Source organism: Falco cherrug, chromosome 2 (genome assembly GCF_023634085.1).
Source record: "Falco cherrug isolate bFalChe1 chromosome 2, bFalChe1.pri, whole genome shotgun sequence".
In the NCBI taxonomy this organism is placed as follows: domain Eukaryota; kingdom Metazoa; phylum Chordata; class Aves; order Falconiformes; family Falconidae; genus Falco; species Falco cherrug.
In genome coordinates this window covers 18,261,537-18,275,468 of record NC_073698.1, presented here as the reverse complement: position 1 = coordinate 18,275,468, position 13,932 = coordinate 18,261,537, and the positions used below count along the sequence as shown (strand labels likewise).

The following is a 13,932-nucleotide window of genomic DNA, read 5'->3' as shown; positions in this document are numbered from 1 at the left end:
TGCTGCCTCTAGTCAAGTAGTAGCTTTTTTTTGTGTGTGTGTGTCCCTTCCCTTTTTATCCCTTTTCCTCTAAGAGAGCTTATAAGATTTTTCAGGATAATTCATATTTAGGAGAATTCAAGAGTCCAAAGTGGACTGTAGGAGAGAAGCACCTCTACAGCCACCATTGTAGAAAGGGAACTGAAGTCAGAAGACTTCCCCAGCATCCACCATCACTCTGTAGTGATGTTAGAGGGTATATGCTTGGCTTTATTATGTTACCCATGAATTTGTCTCACCCTTTTTGAACTTGCTGATACCGGTGATCTGCATCCCCAGCACCTCCTGGGAACAAGTGTGAGAGACTGTGCCAGTGAGGCCCACCATTGCCACAGCAGATGTGTTGTCTCAACACTGCTAAACTCATGCCGTCACCACAGTGAATACATTGTTAAGGCAGGAAGATAACACCACTGCCACAGAAGAGATTTAAGGCAGGAAGATAACACCACTGCCACCGCAGAGATTTATCTCTGCATTGTTAAAGGAGGAAACCAACTGACACCATGGAGCAACAGGGGAGGCTGATCCTGCAAAACTTAACCAAACCCCTGTGCATGTGCCCAGACTTGGGGTGAGGGGCATCAAGGTGCCTGGAGGCCCCTGAGGAATGTTGGACACGTGCACCATCGTTGGGTGGGGGGTGTGGTTGAGCAGAACAGCTTGTAACAACTCTATAAAAAATGGAACCAACTAACATGGGATGGAACGTTCCCCCACTGGACTTGAAAACGAATCAGACTGTCAGGACACCGCAGCTCCGGGGTGGGAGCTATCGCTCTGAACTCTTTCCTTTCCTTCCTTTCATCCTTTCTCTCTCTTTATCTCTCACTCTCTCTCCCTTTGCATTCGCAGATTTTTGTTGGGCAAATAAAGTTCCTCGGCTCCTGACTCCGTTTTGAGTCTTAATTCTGTTCCCGAGAATACAAACAGAACCATGCTCCAATCTCAGACCTGCATGCGACAAGAAGTCCTCTTTTTGCGTTTTAAAACAATTTTCTGCTGGTTTTATCAAGTAGCCCTGGTGCTGATATTACAGAATTTTGTAATAATTGTTCTGCCTTACTCTCTCTGCCTTTCTGCTTTTATAAAGCTCAGTCACATCCACATTTGAATCCTCCTCTCCCAGCTGAAGCGCTAGCTTCCCCAGCTCCATGGCAATTTGGTTTCCTTCATACCATTTGGTGTGGAACCTAATCAAAAGCTGCTGGCAACTCGCCAGTCCCCTGGCACCAAAGCTGGCTGTAGTGCTAAGTGACACACCTCTGTTTCTTCAGAAGCAATAGCTGAATTTCATCTGGTCTAGGGGGGGGCTTACTGACATCTAGCGTACCTGTTTGGTGCAATAAATCCTGCATATTTACATCAGCTTGAGATAACCCCCAAGTGCCTGCTACAAAAAACGCAGGAGGTGTGGTAAGTTCCTTAACATCTTCAGTAATAGAAATCAATGACTGCAATCGATGGCAAATCCTGAGCTATACATACATATTACACTGTGGTCTTAAAAGCAGGAAGAAACCCATACTGCATTCCCTTCTTTAATTATTTCAGCATCTCTTCTCACCAAGAACAGCTATAATGTACTAGTTTCAAAGTCACTAATTTTCAGCGTTCAGTCTCTTAGACTATTAAAAACAACCACATGCTGCTGCTCTTCCTTAGCTCAGAGATGAGATTTGCTTTGATCATTTCCCAGAACAGCACATCGAATCCAATCCATTGGCCCCAATCATTCCCTCTTACAGGCGTTTCGGATTGCATGCAGGACTTGGAGCACAGTATCCAACTGAAGATACATAGTGGATCTCCACCACTAGAATAAATGAGGATGAAATGCAGGCACCATGGCTACACCTACAGAGAGATGTCAACAGAGACTTCTAAGCACGAGGGCCTGGAGCACAAGTCCTACAAGGAGTGGCTGGGGGAGCTGGGGGTGTTCAGCCTGGAGTGGAGGAGGCTGAGGGGAGACCTTATCGCTCTCTGCAGCTGCCTGAAAGGGGGGTGTGGGCAGGTGGGGGTCGGTCTCTTCTCCCAAGTGACCGGACAAGAGGAAACAGCTGCAAGTTCTGCCAGGGGAGGTTTAGATTGGATATTAGGGAAAAATTTCTTCACAGAAAGGGTGGCGAAGCACTGGAACAGGCTGCCCAGTGAGGGGGTGGAATCACCATCCCTGGAGACATTTAAAAGATGTGTAGATGTGGTGCTTAGGGACGGGGTTTAGTGGTGGATGTCACAGTCCTTGGTTGGTGGACTCAAATGATCTTAAAGGTCTTTTCCAACCCAAACAATTCTATGATTCTGTGTTGACACGTAAAGCAAACAGAGAAAGCAAGCCAGCCAAATTCTTGAAGTACCAGAACGAGGCAGGTTAGAGCCTTTCAGATTTAAGTCAATGGTTCTACCTAAACCGTGATCACTGTACACCGGTAGCAGTTGATTCAGCTAAGCAACTCCTGTGGTAATTGGCTTATTTCTAGACAATAACTGCACCTGGAAAACTGCTGCTGTGAAAGACTACGTTTTGCCCTAACAGAGAAAAAACCACAAACTTTGGAAATAATGGGAGCCTGCTGTCAAAGTTTTGCCTGCAAAACCTGCCATTTTGCAAATTGCCATGCACACTGAATAGTCACTCAAAATAGTTATTTATTCCATATAAGTTCTAACCTTTGCATATACCAGAAAACACAAAACACTGATGTTAGCTGGTGCACTTAGAGGAAAAAAAGGAACTGAAATATATGAAGAGATTCACGTTAAAAGGCAAGGACAATCAGAGAAGAAAAGCCATTACAGTAAAAGCACTCCTTCAGGCAACCCACTGTTCCCATATCACTGTGTTTACTGCAGGATCAGGTACTTGAAGGTCCCAACAACCTGGTGACACCAGTAATCTTCAGTGACACTCATTATAAGTAATTTCAGAGACAAATCAACCAAAACATTCAGCAATCTAAGATATTCCAGTAAGTTATGCAGAGACATAACCATTTTTTAAAATGCCATAAACAAAGTCAGGCACGCACAGCCACTGCTGGTGTGTCAGGCTTTAACATGTTGAAATTGAAAGACTACAGATCATCTTTAAATAGAATTTGGAAGATTAAATAGCTCTACATATAACCTTAAGTACTTGAAAAATCCTAACATGAAGAGAACCAGAAAGGTTTTTTGCTTGTTTGTTTTTTCCTAGTACTTTGATCATAACAGACTTTGGGACTTGGAATCAGGCAAATTTCATACAGTGGCATTTTGCAGGAGCAGCACCTGAATTCAACTTAAAACTTTTGCAAGGGAAAACACCAAAATACCTTGCTAAATGAGTAGTCTTTTATATTACATTTTTATTTTGCAAGAAAATAAATTATACAACTTAAAAAATAAAATTCAAAAATTAAGCAGTACATCAAAATAGTTCAGCTGGACTGCCATACAGAAACTACCACCATTCAAAATTGTACAGCATTATTATCTTGGTAGTGGCACACATTCAAAATTGTAAATACCATACGTAGATAGATATTACAACTTGGGAACTCAAGTTTGCTCAACACTCCAGACTACATATAGTGTATATGACAGGAAAGCTTTCATGTATTGTTTATTTCACAAATATGAACTCAAAGAATTACAAAGATAGCATCCCAGTCATTTAGATGAAAATAGAAAACAGTTTGAGTTTAAGATAGCAAATCTTTCTGTAAAACTATCAAATCTTTTTGCCAATTGTATTTTTAAAATTTGCACTTTACAGAACAATGGCATCCCAACGCAAATAAATGCAACGTGAACATTCAGAACATTTATATTAAGTTTAAAAAGGTGAAAATGAGAAAGTCACATTGTCTTTTGGAAATGTAATTGCATTACAGTCTCAACAAATGAAAGAGAGATGAGTAAAAATAGAAGCTAGGGACACCAACTGTGGAAAGAGGAAAATGGAAGACTTCAGAATTTAAACTGAGATCCTCATCAAGTTGTTGGGACAGGAAAAGATTTAACAGTATTTCTTAAACCCATTAAGAGTGATTCCCCCCACCCCCCACCTCTTCTACACCAGATTTCATTCCATAGCTATTCACCGTGGCAGTGTGTGTGGCAACATATTTTTCAGATGCAGCACCTCTTTAAGCTAGGTCTTTGGACATATATATTCATAGCTAAAAATTGCAGCCTTAAAAAGTGCGTTGTTGCCATATTGCAAGTGAAGAATAGATTGTTTTCATTTAGAACTGAACTCTACCCTCCCCAAAAGAACAGTTTACCCCAGGTATCTCCCTGTGCCCCAGGTGATACTAGTTTTAAGTGCATATTGGTGAAAGTGACCTGATGAAGGATGCTAAGTGTGATTCTTCATCTTTAACAAATTTGCTGGTGTGAGCCTCAGATTTAATAAAAAACCCGACATCCATTCCCAATAGATATTTAAAGAAAAATGACCATGTCATAGGCACATTACCAATTCTATTTCTGCATCCCAGGTGTTGTGAAATATACAGGTAACATTTACGTTGTATTGTTTTGTATTTATTAGTTGAGGGAACACACAGCTCCTTAGGTTTTAGCGACCTGCTGCTTTCTGCATTCACTCCAGCTTCCTAAAACAGTTGTAGCTGAAATGCAGTCTCTTAACGTCTCTCTCAAATTGAAATCAATGGCTTTAAAATCGGCATCACCCCCTTTGCAGCTCTTAGGGCACGACAATTTCACGCCTCCTGTTCTCTGGTTAAGGGTTGAAGCTTTTTATGTCAAAAAGAGTGTGCTCAGACTGTCATGTTTTCCCCCAATTATCCCAAGTGAGCATTTATTACTCTTAAGTTACAAAGACTGGAAGTCTTGCAGCACAGAGTTTATTAGAATTTTGTTTTCTAATGTTCCAATAGTTTTACTGGTTAACTGCACAGAGCACCACTCAGTTTTGATTCTGAATTGCAATGCCACAGGGCCAACAGAAAAGATGCAATATTTTTAAACAGCATCCACTTTTAAGTATCAATAAAAGCATGTAACATCAGCTGTGGGATTTCAATCAATTTTAATTGGCCAGGTCTTGATTTCACTCCAGCTCTCGTTCACAAAACCCTCACTACCAAAATGTCTTACTCAAGCAGATGTCCAAGTACATGCCATTCCCAGGCAGTCACATCGGCATTTACATTAGTAGAGCATGCAACCTGTTTAAGGGTGCTAACAGCCATTCTTGTAGAGTTTGCTTTTAAATCACTCTTACTGTATACTTTACTGCAACCATGTGAAAACATAACTCCTCTTACTTACTGGAAGGTTTTCCTTTTTGACTAAAGTTAATTGTATCCTCTTCCCCCTTTCAATCAAAGAAGATGAGACCTTTAGATGTTGTACTTGAACTGGTTAATTAAAAAAAAAAAAAATTGCACACTTGCAATTTATAGAATAATACTCATACAGGACTGAGTAAAGGATAACTTACCTTTTGTCCCAACACAGGCACTCTGCTCCAGTGATTTCATGTTATCAGTCCAGTACATGCTGGGACATTTCAGAGCAGCAGAGAGGCAGGCAGTGCCAAATGACTACTTCAGATGATTGACAACAGAAGAGGTAATATTAAAAAGTTTAAACTCCTGATGTGTATTTGGCACTCTCTCTGCATACACTAAACCAGGTATTTTTCCTTAGTTTTTTACCACTTTCCTTAGAATTGTATTTCCTGCCCTGCCAGTTTCAAAACAAAAAGCAGAGGGTTTGTTTTTCATATAAAGATGTTGACTTCTAAGCAACAAATCAGTTCGATCAGATTAACCTTGTATGTATATATAAAGTTACCAATGAGGAATTAGTACAGGGATCTTCAAGTGTTATTTCCTTTCTGGGGGAGTTGTGCATCAATTACTCTTTAATGCATTCAGATATATGTAGTCAAATAGATGGAATACAAATATTAAATGTACAAGGAAATACACTTAATATTTCTGTTCAGTATAACACACCCACCCATGAAAACTACTTTTAGAGTGACATATCATTCAAGAAAGCTTTACCTTCTCAAAAAGGATTGCAGCAAACCATTTGTCCAAATAAGGTGACAAATAATGTATATCTACTTGTTTACAGCAAACAATTTAAAAACGATCTCCTGCTTAAGGAAAAATATCACCCATGACTTGGACTTACTTCTATGTCACTTGTGTCAATTATTAAAATCCAGTTACTAGATTGAAGCACTGCTCTAACCAACAGGTTTTAACTGTAACAAATACGTATCAGTTGTGATGCATGTGTTTGTGATGTTATTACATAAAAAGGATCAAAGGTGGACAGTACATTACTCTGTTGATCCAAAACACAAAAGTGAAAGTGCTACTTCTAGTCCTAATTGCATTTTTAAAAAAGAAAAGAAAACAAAAACAAAAAAAAAAACCCAAACCCAAAACAAAACTAATAGCAGTTCCTCAGTGCATGAATATTTGAGTATTTTTTTCCTTGTGCAAGTACTGGTCATCTAAAAACCCAAACCTGTATTCTTCCTGGTGGGTGTAAATCAAATCTACTTTAAAAAGTTCACAACGGGCTCTTCGTGAATGCAAGTTTCCCACAAAACAGCATGCTGTTAAAAGTGTGCAACATGAAGGGAATGCCATCATGCTAGCTGAATGAGATTGGCAAAATATAGTCCTTTGTAAGGTAAGGCAGGGATTTTAATACGTAACGAAAGTCAAAACAAGTCCTTCTGCAGCACAAACTGTTGCAGCTGTCTGTCCAAAGCACCCTTCCATTTATGTTCTCAGCATCCTGCAGAGTCCTCAAATTATGCCATATATATGAAGGTGTTGATATCAGACTCATCTCTTCTGATATATTTGTGCTCTATAAGCCATTCAATTTGCTCTTTTATCATTTTCTTTTGTGGCAAGAACATGTTTTTCAATATTTCTACCAGTTCAGTCTGAAGTTGGGCATTAGTAATTTTCTTCCGCATTTTCATTATTTGGATGATAGCCTCCTGGTAGGGGACAAGAGCAAAAAAAAAAAATATTAATTTTTTTGAAACGCCTGGGTGAAGTGAAAAAGTGAACACAGCATTAATACGGAGCTCCTGGTAAAGTAAGACAGCAAGGAAAGCTGTATTTTTCCTTAAAAATCTGATATATGTAGCATTTTTTAGCTTAGGTAGATACTGAACTGCGTTTACAAGGAAGTTTATAAAGGAAAAGAATGAAGCACTAGCAAGATACAAGTGATATGATACAAGTCCAGTCAAAGAAGAATCTGCAGTACCTAGAGTGTGAATTACTCAATAAAACCTCATGTTCGTTCATTCACTTTCCGAGCAGAAGTCGCCATTCCAGTGTGACTTGTGAGACACCTTGTGAATACTTCATGAAATGCAAGCTTACCACCACACTGGAACTCACAAGGAGTTCATTTCATAAGTACCAGGGCATTAATCCTCCTGCTGGAAGTATGGCCAAGATGTTAAGTTAGGTGGTACAATTCACAATGTACATGGCCTGGAATCTAAACTGATGGACAGAACAGATGGGATTTTCCATTGTAGGTAATGATCTCTGATGCCTGAAAAAAATCAGTTCTTTTAGATTTTTTTCTAAAGATTTTAGAATCTGCTCAAAAGATTTGACATGAGTACCTGACTGAAGGACAAACGATCACAAAGCAGGAAGCTGCAGTCAGTACATCTAAGGTGTACTTCCAAAATTTCCCTCTAAGAGAAGGCCTCTCAAAAAGTCATACCGCCATTACTAAGGCGTGATCCCATCTCTGAGATTACTCTTACTCTCTTCACATGGAGCAGTCAAAGAGATCTCAAGATCAACAATACTGTTTGTTCACATTGGTGACTCAAGTCAACTTTACCATCTGCTGCTGTCACCCACCACTACACAGATCTCCACTGCTTGCTTAACACCTGCTTTGTCCGCTTTAAAAACGATGACCTGGGACATCAGAACAAGAGGCTGATAACTACAAGCGCACAAAGACACATGCAAAATCCGGTATTCACAAAGGATCAAAGCCAAAAAGCAAAAGTAAGTTTCCAATGGGATTCAAAAGCATTAATTTCATACATCAACATCCATGTGTGGACAGCACGCAGTGATGATAATACAAGAGAAGAAATAGGGTAATTTTACATTCCTCTGGTGGGTTACTTGCCTGGGTTCGTAATATTCTTAGCTGGACTATTCCTTCATTTTCCTCTTCCCGCATTCTCTCCGTGGTAAGTTGCAATCGACCAATCAAATTTATCTTGCCCCTTTTCTGAACTTTAGCGTTTTTTCTGAAAAAGTTGTATTGTATGAAAATAAGCAAAAAAAAATACATTTTCAGTTAATGAATTCCTGTTAAGCAAACGACAGCAGCAAGGAGTACCATCACATATCAGATATTTACAGGCTATTAGCATCGCGGCAGTGAGATAGCTGGCTGACAAATCAAAACTCAATGCCAGTGTCTCCACACAATAACCTGAATACACTGGCACTACAAAAAAAAAATACCCATCAGCTGAAACTGACAGTGTCCAAAGTTGAAAAGTTACGAGTACTATTTTGAAGAATAACATTCCAGAGGAATATACTTCAGTTTAATTATATAAAACTACGGTTCTTTGGAGGAAGTTTTTAAAACAAAGTTCAGGAAATTGGATTAATTTATATTCCATCAAAAGAACTGTCTGTCTAGCAGAAAAAAAGGGCAAAACCCAGCTGTTGCAACAAAGAAAGCTGACAGCATTCTTCAGTGGTCACCCACAAACTTTCTGTAGAGCCTGTCTCTTCTATCATGCCCTCTCATCGTTTTCCAAAGCTCATGATCCTGATGAAAGGAACAAACATCATGGCCCTGGGCAAGAAACTAAGCCCCAGGAAAGCAGATTTGTCACCTCGCTCTCTCCACAGATGCAGGTGTCCAGCTGCTACTGAGAACGAGGCCCAGAATCTGAGATTACCAGCAAGGAGACAGTTCTAATCAGTCATTGATAGTAGAGAAGCAAAACCCAAAGTAAAAATGCTGAATGTAGTATATACCATTTAGATATTCTCTCTTTACACTATCTTATGCTCTGAAGGATTTCAAAGCACAAGTAAAAGAGCACTGCAGTTCTCACTGAAATAAAAGACATTTCTCTCTGGTGAAAGCCACATCAAAAACCCTGGGGTTTGACAACATGACATATTATTAAGCAGTTTCACTTCCTTTCTGAACTTATCACTCTGCTTTTGAAACTCTGTGTGTAATCAATAAATCACTAGTGTTCTGCTTACATTCTGTTCTTCCTATATGAAATTTCACAGGCTCATTAGTAACCGGAAGATAGCAAAGCCTCCAGTTTTGCACCTCGTCCCTAGGTTTTTAAGAAACTTAATTTCACAGAAATCAGAATCATAGAAACATGTCTGAAGGGGCTGCTGGAGGTCATCTAGTCCAATCACCTACTTGAAGCATGACTATCACCAAAACTGAGGATATGTCAGCAAAGCATGTGTCAAGCTGAATCTTGAAAACTTTCAAGGACGAAGGTTAACTTAAAGTGAATTCCTTTAGTTATAAAATAGTACATTGTTATTTTACTTTTCAAACATCATCTTACATTAAACTGAACTCCTGGTTCACCGAGAAGAGGGTTCCTTCTGTAAAGTCTTTGGGTGAATTGACTTGAGGTTCATACAATAAAACCTGACGTTTCAGCTTTGGAAATGCTACAAGAGACTACAGAGAAAAGGGGAGGGGGGAAGAATGAAAATAAAACACCAGACTTTCTAAATTGAAACAATTACTTTTAAGAATATAGTTTACTGTTGTGCAGACTGTAGTGAGGAAACTGTGTAGCCTTGTTTGGAAGGCAACACAAAGACACTAGTAGAACAAGAGAGGGGACACACTTTACCAAATCTCCTGAGATGCGTTAGCGTAAGTAAAATTATACAAAGTAGTAAAATGCATGAACTGACAACTACGGAAGTGGTGTTAAGACTGATGTACATGACCTCTCTCTTTATTCTTGAGCTAAATAATTGGAAGTCTGATAGAGCAAACACTGAAGTTATTTAAGCAACATGTATTTATCAGGTGCCACTGATTTCCTAGAACTAGACCGGTCCCGCTCCATAAACCACAATCCTAACTGTGTGCTTTAGGCAGCACATGGTCAAAAAGATCTGCTGGTTCCAAAAGCTTAAGTTAGATAATATTGGGTGGAGAGAATGTGTTAATGTAAAGGCCATGTGTGCTCTGCAGTAGTGCAAGGAGCCAGGATTACAACTGATTAATTAGCAAGAAAGGCGTTCACATTTCAGTTTCAAAGTGTTACCTGACAGTGCTTTAAAAATACTAATCCAGTATTTCAGAGTACCAAAATCAAGAAGAAATCTGTTTCAAGAGAAAGGGAAATACCCATAAAGTCCTCCTAAGTTCTGCATCAGGGAGTTCAGTTGCCAGTTTAAGATTTTCAAAGCTGATCTTCTCTCTGGGTCTTTGGTTCCATGCAAACAGCACAGCTAGCTGAAATGTTGTTACCTCCAAGTCATACTGGCCAACCTCATTCTTAAATGTTATCTGTGAATAGAATGACAGTTTTACTTACAAGCCTTTCTGGATCACAAGCTTTCTTACTATTATAAATACATAGAAAGTACAGTCCTCTGAGACTGATACACCAAAAACTACACACTTACAATTCCATTGGACATGAGGTGGTGCCAGTGCAGTTTTCTACCACTGTGATTCTTTTTATAAAATTCTTCAACTTCTGGGATGAGATCTTCTAATTCCGTGGGCAGAGAGACAAACACTTTTTCAGAACTTCGGGACCAGGCGCCAGCATTTAAAATTTTAATATTCACAGAGTCAGCTGTAAGACAATATTGGATTATATGAATCTAAAGGCCTAACACAGATAAAACAAAATGCATTTTTTTTCTACTCTAAATATAACTATGGAAGACTTTATTTTCAGAAAGTCGCAGGGTTCTACCTGTCTACTTAAACATCTATGCACCACTGTTTCTGCCAGTAACACTGATTGGAATCTCTGTTTTTCTGGTTTGCCTCTGCAGAGCTCCTTAAGCCCTGATGCAGCTTTATAGCTGATGCCTGTAAGCACTACTCAAGGGTTTTGAGCAGTGGCAGGTCCAAAACAGAATGTACCTCAGCCCCTCTCATCAGCGAAATTTAATCTCTGAAATGTGATTTAAGCTCTTCATAGCCTGCATCCACCTCTCCTGCTGGCAGATAAAGGAGGAGCACAGCATGAAGCATTCATGAAGAATGATGAGGCTATAAAAGAAGGGGGTAGTTCAGGCGTTCACCTGGTTGATACTGATTCAAACTCCTGCTTGGAATTTATCTACAAGAGCAGGGAGTCTATCTACAAGATTGCTCATAGTGAAAACCCACTTATAGAAAATAACTTACAGAATGACATAGCTCCAGTGTCAACTGTAGGAGAAAGCAGAGCCTATACACACTTCCAACCCAGGGGTAGCAGTGCCCTGAGGACTATGTTCAACCTTCAGTTGATATAATTTTTAAGTCAAGATTCAACAGAATAATTTTTCACTAAGAGAAAGGAAAAATAGCAAATCATGTGAAAACAATACCTGGTAAAGCAAGTTTATTATTTTTGTGCATTTCTTTGAAGGCCTGGTTCAAGTCTTCAGACACTTTGATATCCTGGAACATTCTGGCCAGCTTGTTTACATAGTCTGCTGGCATTCCTACTTCCTGTATAAACAAACAGAACGCTGAACTATGACATAGACAATTATGAACAAAAAGCATTATTTTAAAAAGAATAGACTAATAAAATTGAAGAGCATTAAAGTATGCAGGGATCATCACTTTACAGTAACAGTTAATCTGCAATGCAATATAAAGTTTTTTTGCTATTCCTATGATGATTCTTTTAAAGAAACCGAAGTGCTGAAGAACATATGCATGCATTAAGGAATCAATGAATTCTGAGACCTAAAGGAATGTTTAAGGCACACAAATAATATTCTAATCTACGTAACATTTCACAATTAGAACACACCTCAAATCATTTACATACCTAAACAGCAAGTACACTGCATTTTGCTCATTTGCATATGGAATATATGAAGCCTTCAGATAATAAGTGAAATATTTTAAAATCTCTCACTACCACTATTAGGATCAACATTTCTCTTAGAAAAGGGCTAAACTGTTTTACGTTCACAAAGTATTGCAATTAAATGGAAGCATAAGATGTCCTGAGGGGTCTGCCATTTCAGATAGAACTTGCCTAAGCAAGAAAGATATCCAAGGTCAAGAGTGAGAATGAATACCACAAGCAAGAGGCACAACCAAAGAAAGAAAGATGTCAGGCTACTTACTCTGAGCCATTCCACCATATTCTCCTCGATTTCACTATCAGCTGATATATCTAGTATCAGGCGTCTTGTTAAGTGAGCTTTGTGATATCGCATGAAAACATCTTTATTCTGTACATACTTAAGTACTAAAAGCTGTCAAAAAAGTAGATTTTAATATATTTGCATTGTAAATTAAACAAGTCTTTGAATGCTGATCTAATACCACTGTAGACTGTGAAGTAGAAACAGGCTACTTGACATCGCCTGAAGAGCAACTGTGTTAATACTACCACAAGCATAAGCTATGAACCCTTCATAATATCACATATCACACCTCCAATTTCTTCATTTGTCAACCATCAAGAACCTTCTCTTAAATCAGAAAAGACACTGACACTGGTACGTGAAAGTCTCCTGTAATATCTTCTAGTCTAACGTTCGTTACTGTAATACACTACAGTCTGATATGGGCATTAATTTAGCATACTAATTTTGTGAACAGACACAAAGACATGAAACACTGCATGATTTACAAGATTTAAACACACGCGGTTAATGACATAATAAACCCTCTTCCCTATTATTACGCCTTGCATAACCGTTTTTGATGATCAAGGCTTGACCCACGTAAGGAAATAAAACAAATTCATTCTTCAGGATAATTGAGAAGTAGAAAACAAAAACATACCACTTCTTTAAGCTTTGCTTCAATTTCTTCAGAGGTTAGTTTTTTGCTTAGTGGTGTTTTTCTTAGCAACATGTCACAGTAATTAGCAAGAAGCTCAGGGCATTTGGATTCAGGCTGTGTTTTCAATCCAACACTATAATAAAAGAAGAACAATGTATCTTCAAACTGTATAGATTCCTGCAATTCTGGAGTAGTCACAGTGTTAACAAGACAGACCACTCTTCCCTGATCACCTTGGCAACAATCCTGGTACTTGTTAAACTAATGAAAAATTAGGGATGACTCCCTTTTCTTTTTGAAAGAACAAATACTACCAAACATTTTCAGACAGCTTCTACAGTTTGATCATTCCAACTGCTTTTAATTTTAGAACTCTAACAATGAAGGATTTCCTCAAAACTAGTTTGAAACAACTAAATATTGCATGGCAGTAAGTATTCCAGTAAAGAATTAACAAACGCTGCAGTGAAATTTTTTCACTTATCTTGCCCGTATGCTCTAATGAAAGCCTCAAGAACACTTCCTGCACCACATTTTACAGACCGCAAAACTCAACACACCTATTGCAAAGTAACAGGATAAAATTATAACAGGCTTAAAGAATGGACTAACAGCTTGCAGATTAAAGTTGAACAAGAAGATGCTATAGTAGATAAGACTGTGGTTCTTAAAAATGCATGCAAGCACAAGGCCATGTGTCCTGGTTTCAGCTGGGATAGAGTTGATTTTCTTTTTAGTAGCTGGTGCAGTGCTGCGTGTTGGATTTGGTGTGAGAACAATGTTGATAGCACACTGATGTTTTTAGTTATTGCTGGGTGATGTTTATACTAAATCAAAGACTTTTTGTTTTCTTGGGCCCTGCTAGTG

The 13,932-nt window shown here is 38.8% G+C and overlaps 1 protein-coding gene across 3 annotated transcripts in view; it reads right to left on the bottom strand.

Moving 5' to 3' along the window:
* Positions 1-3,369: 3,369 nt before the first annotated feature.
* The window catches only part of CUL5 (cullin 5), a 33,741-nt gene continuing 23,178 nt past the window's right edge, over positions 3,370-13,932 (bottom strand). For all 3 annotated transcript variants that reach the window (XM_055701911.1, XM_055701910.1, XM_055701912.1), the window contains 8 exons: positions 13,066-13,198; positions 12,399-12,530; positions 11,643-11,766; positions 10,719-10,894; positions 10,438-10,599; positions 9,635-9,753; positions 8,200-8,323; positions 3,370-7,027 (listed from right to left, as the gene is read on the bottom strand). In XM_055701911.1, the coding sequence (XP_055557886.1) occupies positions 6,833-7,027; positions 8,200-8,323; positions 9,635-9,753; positions 10,438-10,599; positions 10,719-10,894; positions 11,643-11,766; positions 12,399-12,530; positions 13,066-13,198 (1,165 nt within the window). In that variant the 3' untranslated portion in view covers positions 3,370-6,832. The remainder of the gene's footprint in view (positions 7,028-8,199; positions 8,324-9,634; positions 9,754-10,437; positions 10,600-10,718; positions 10,895-11,642; positions 11,767-12,398; positions 12,531-13,065; positions 13,199-13,932) is intronic.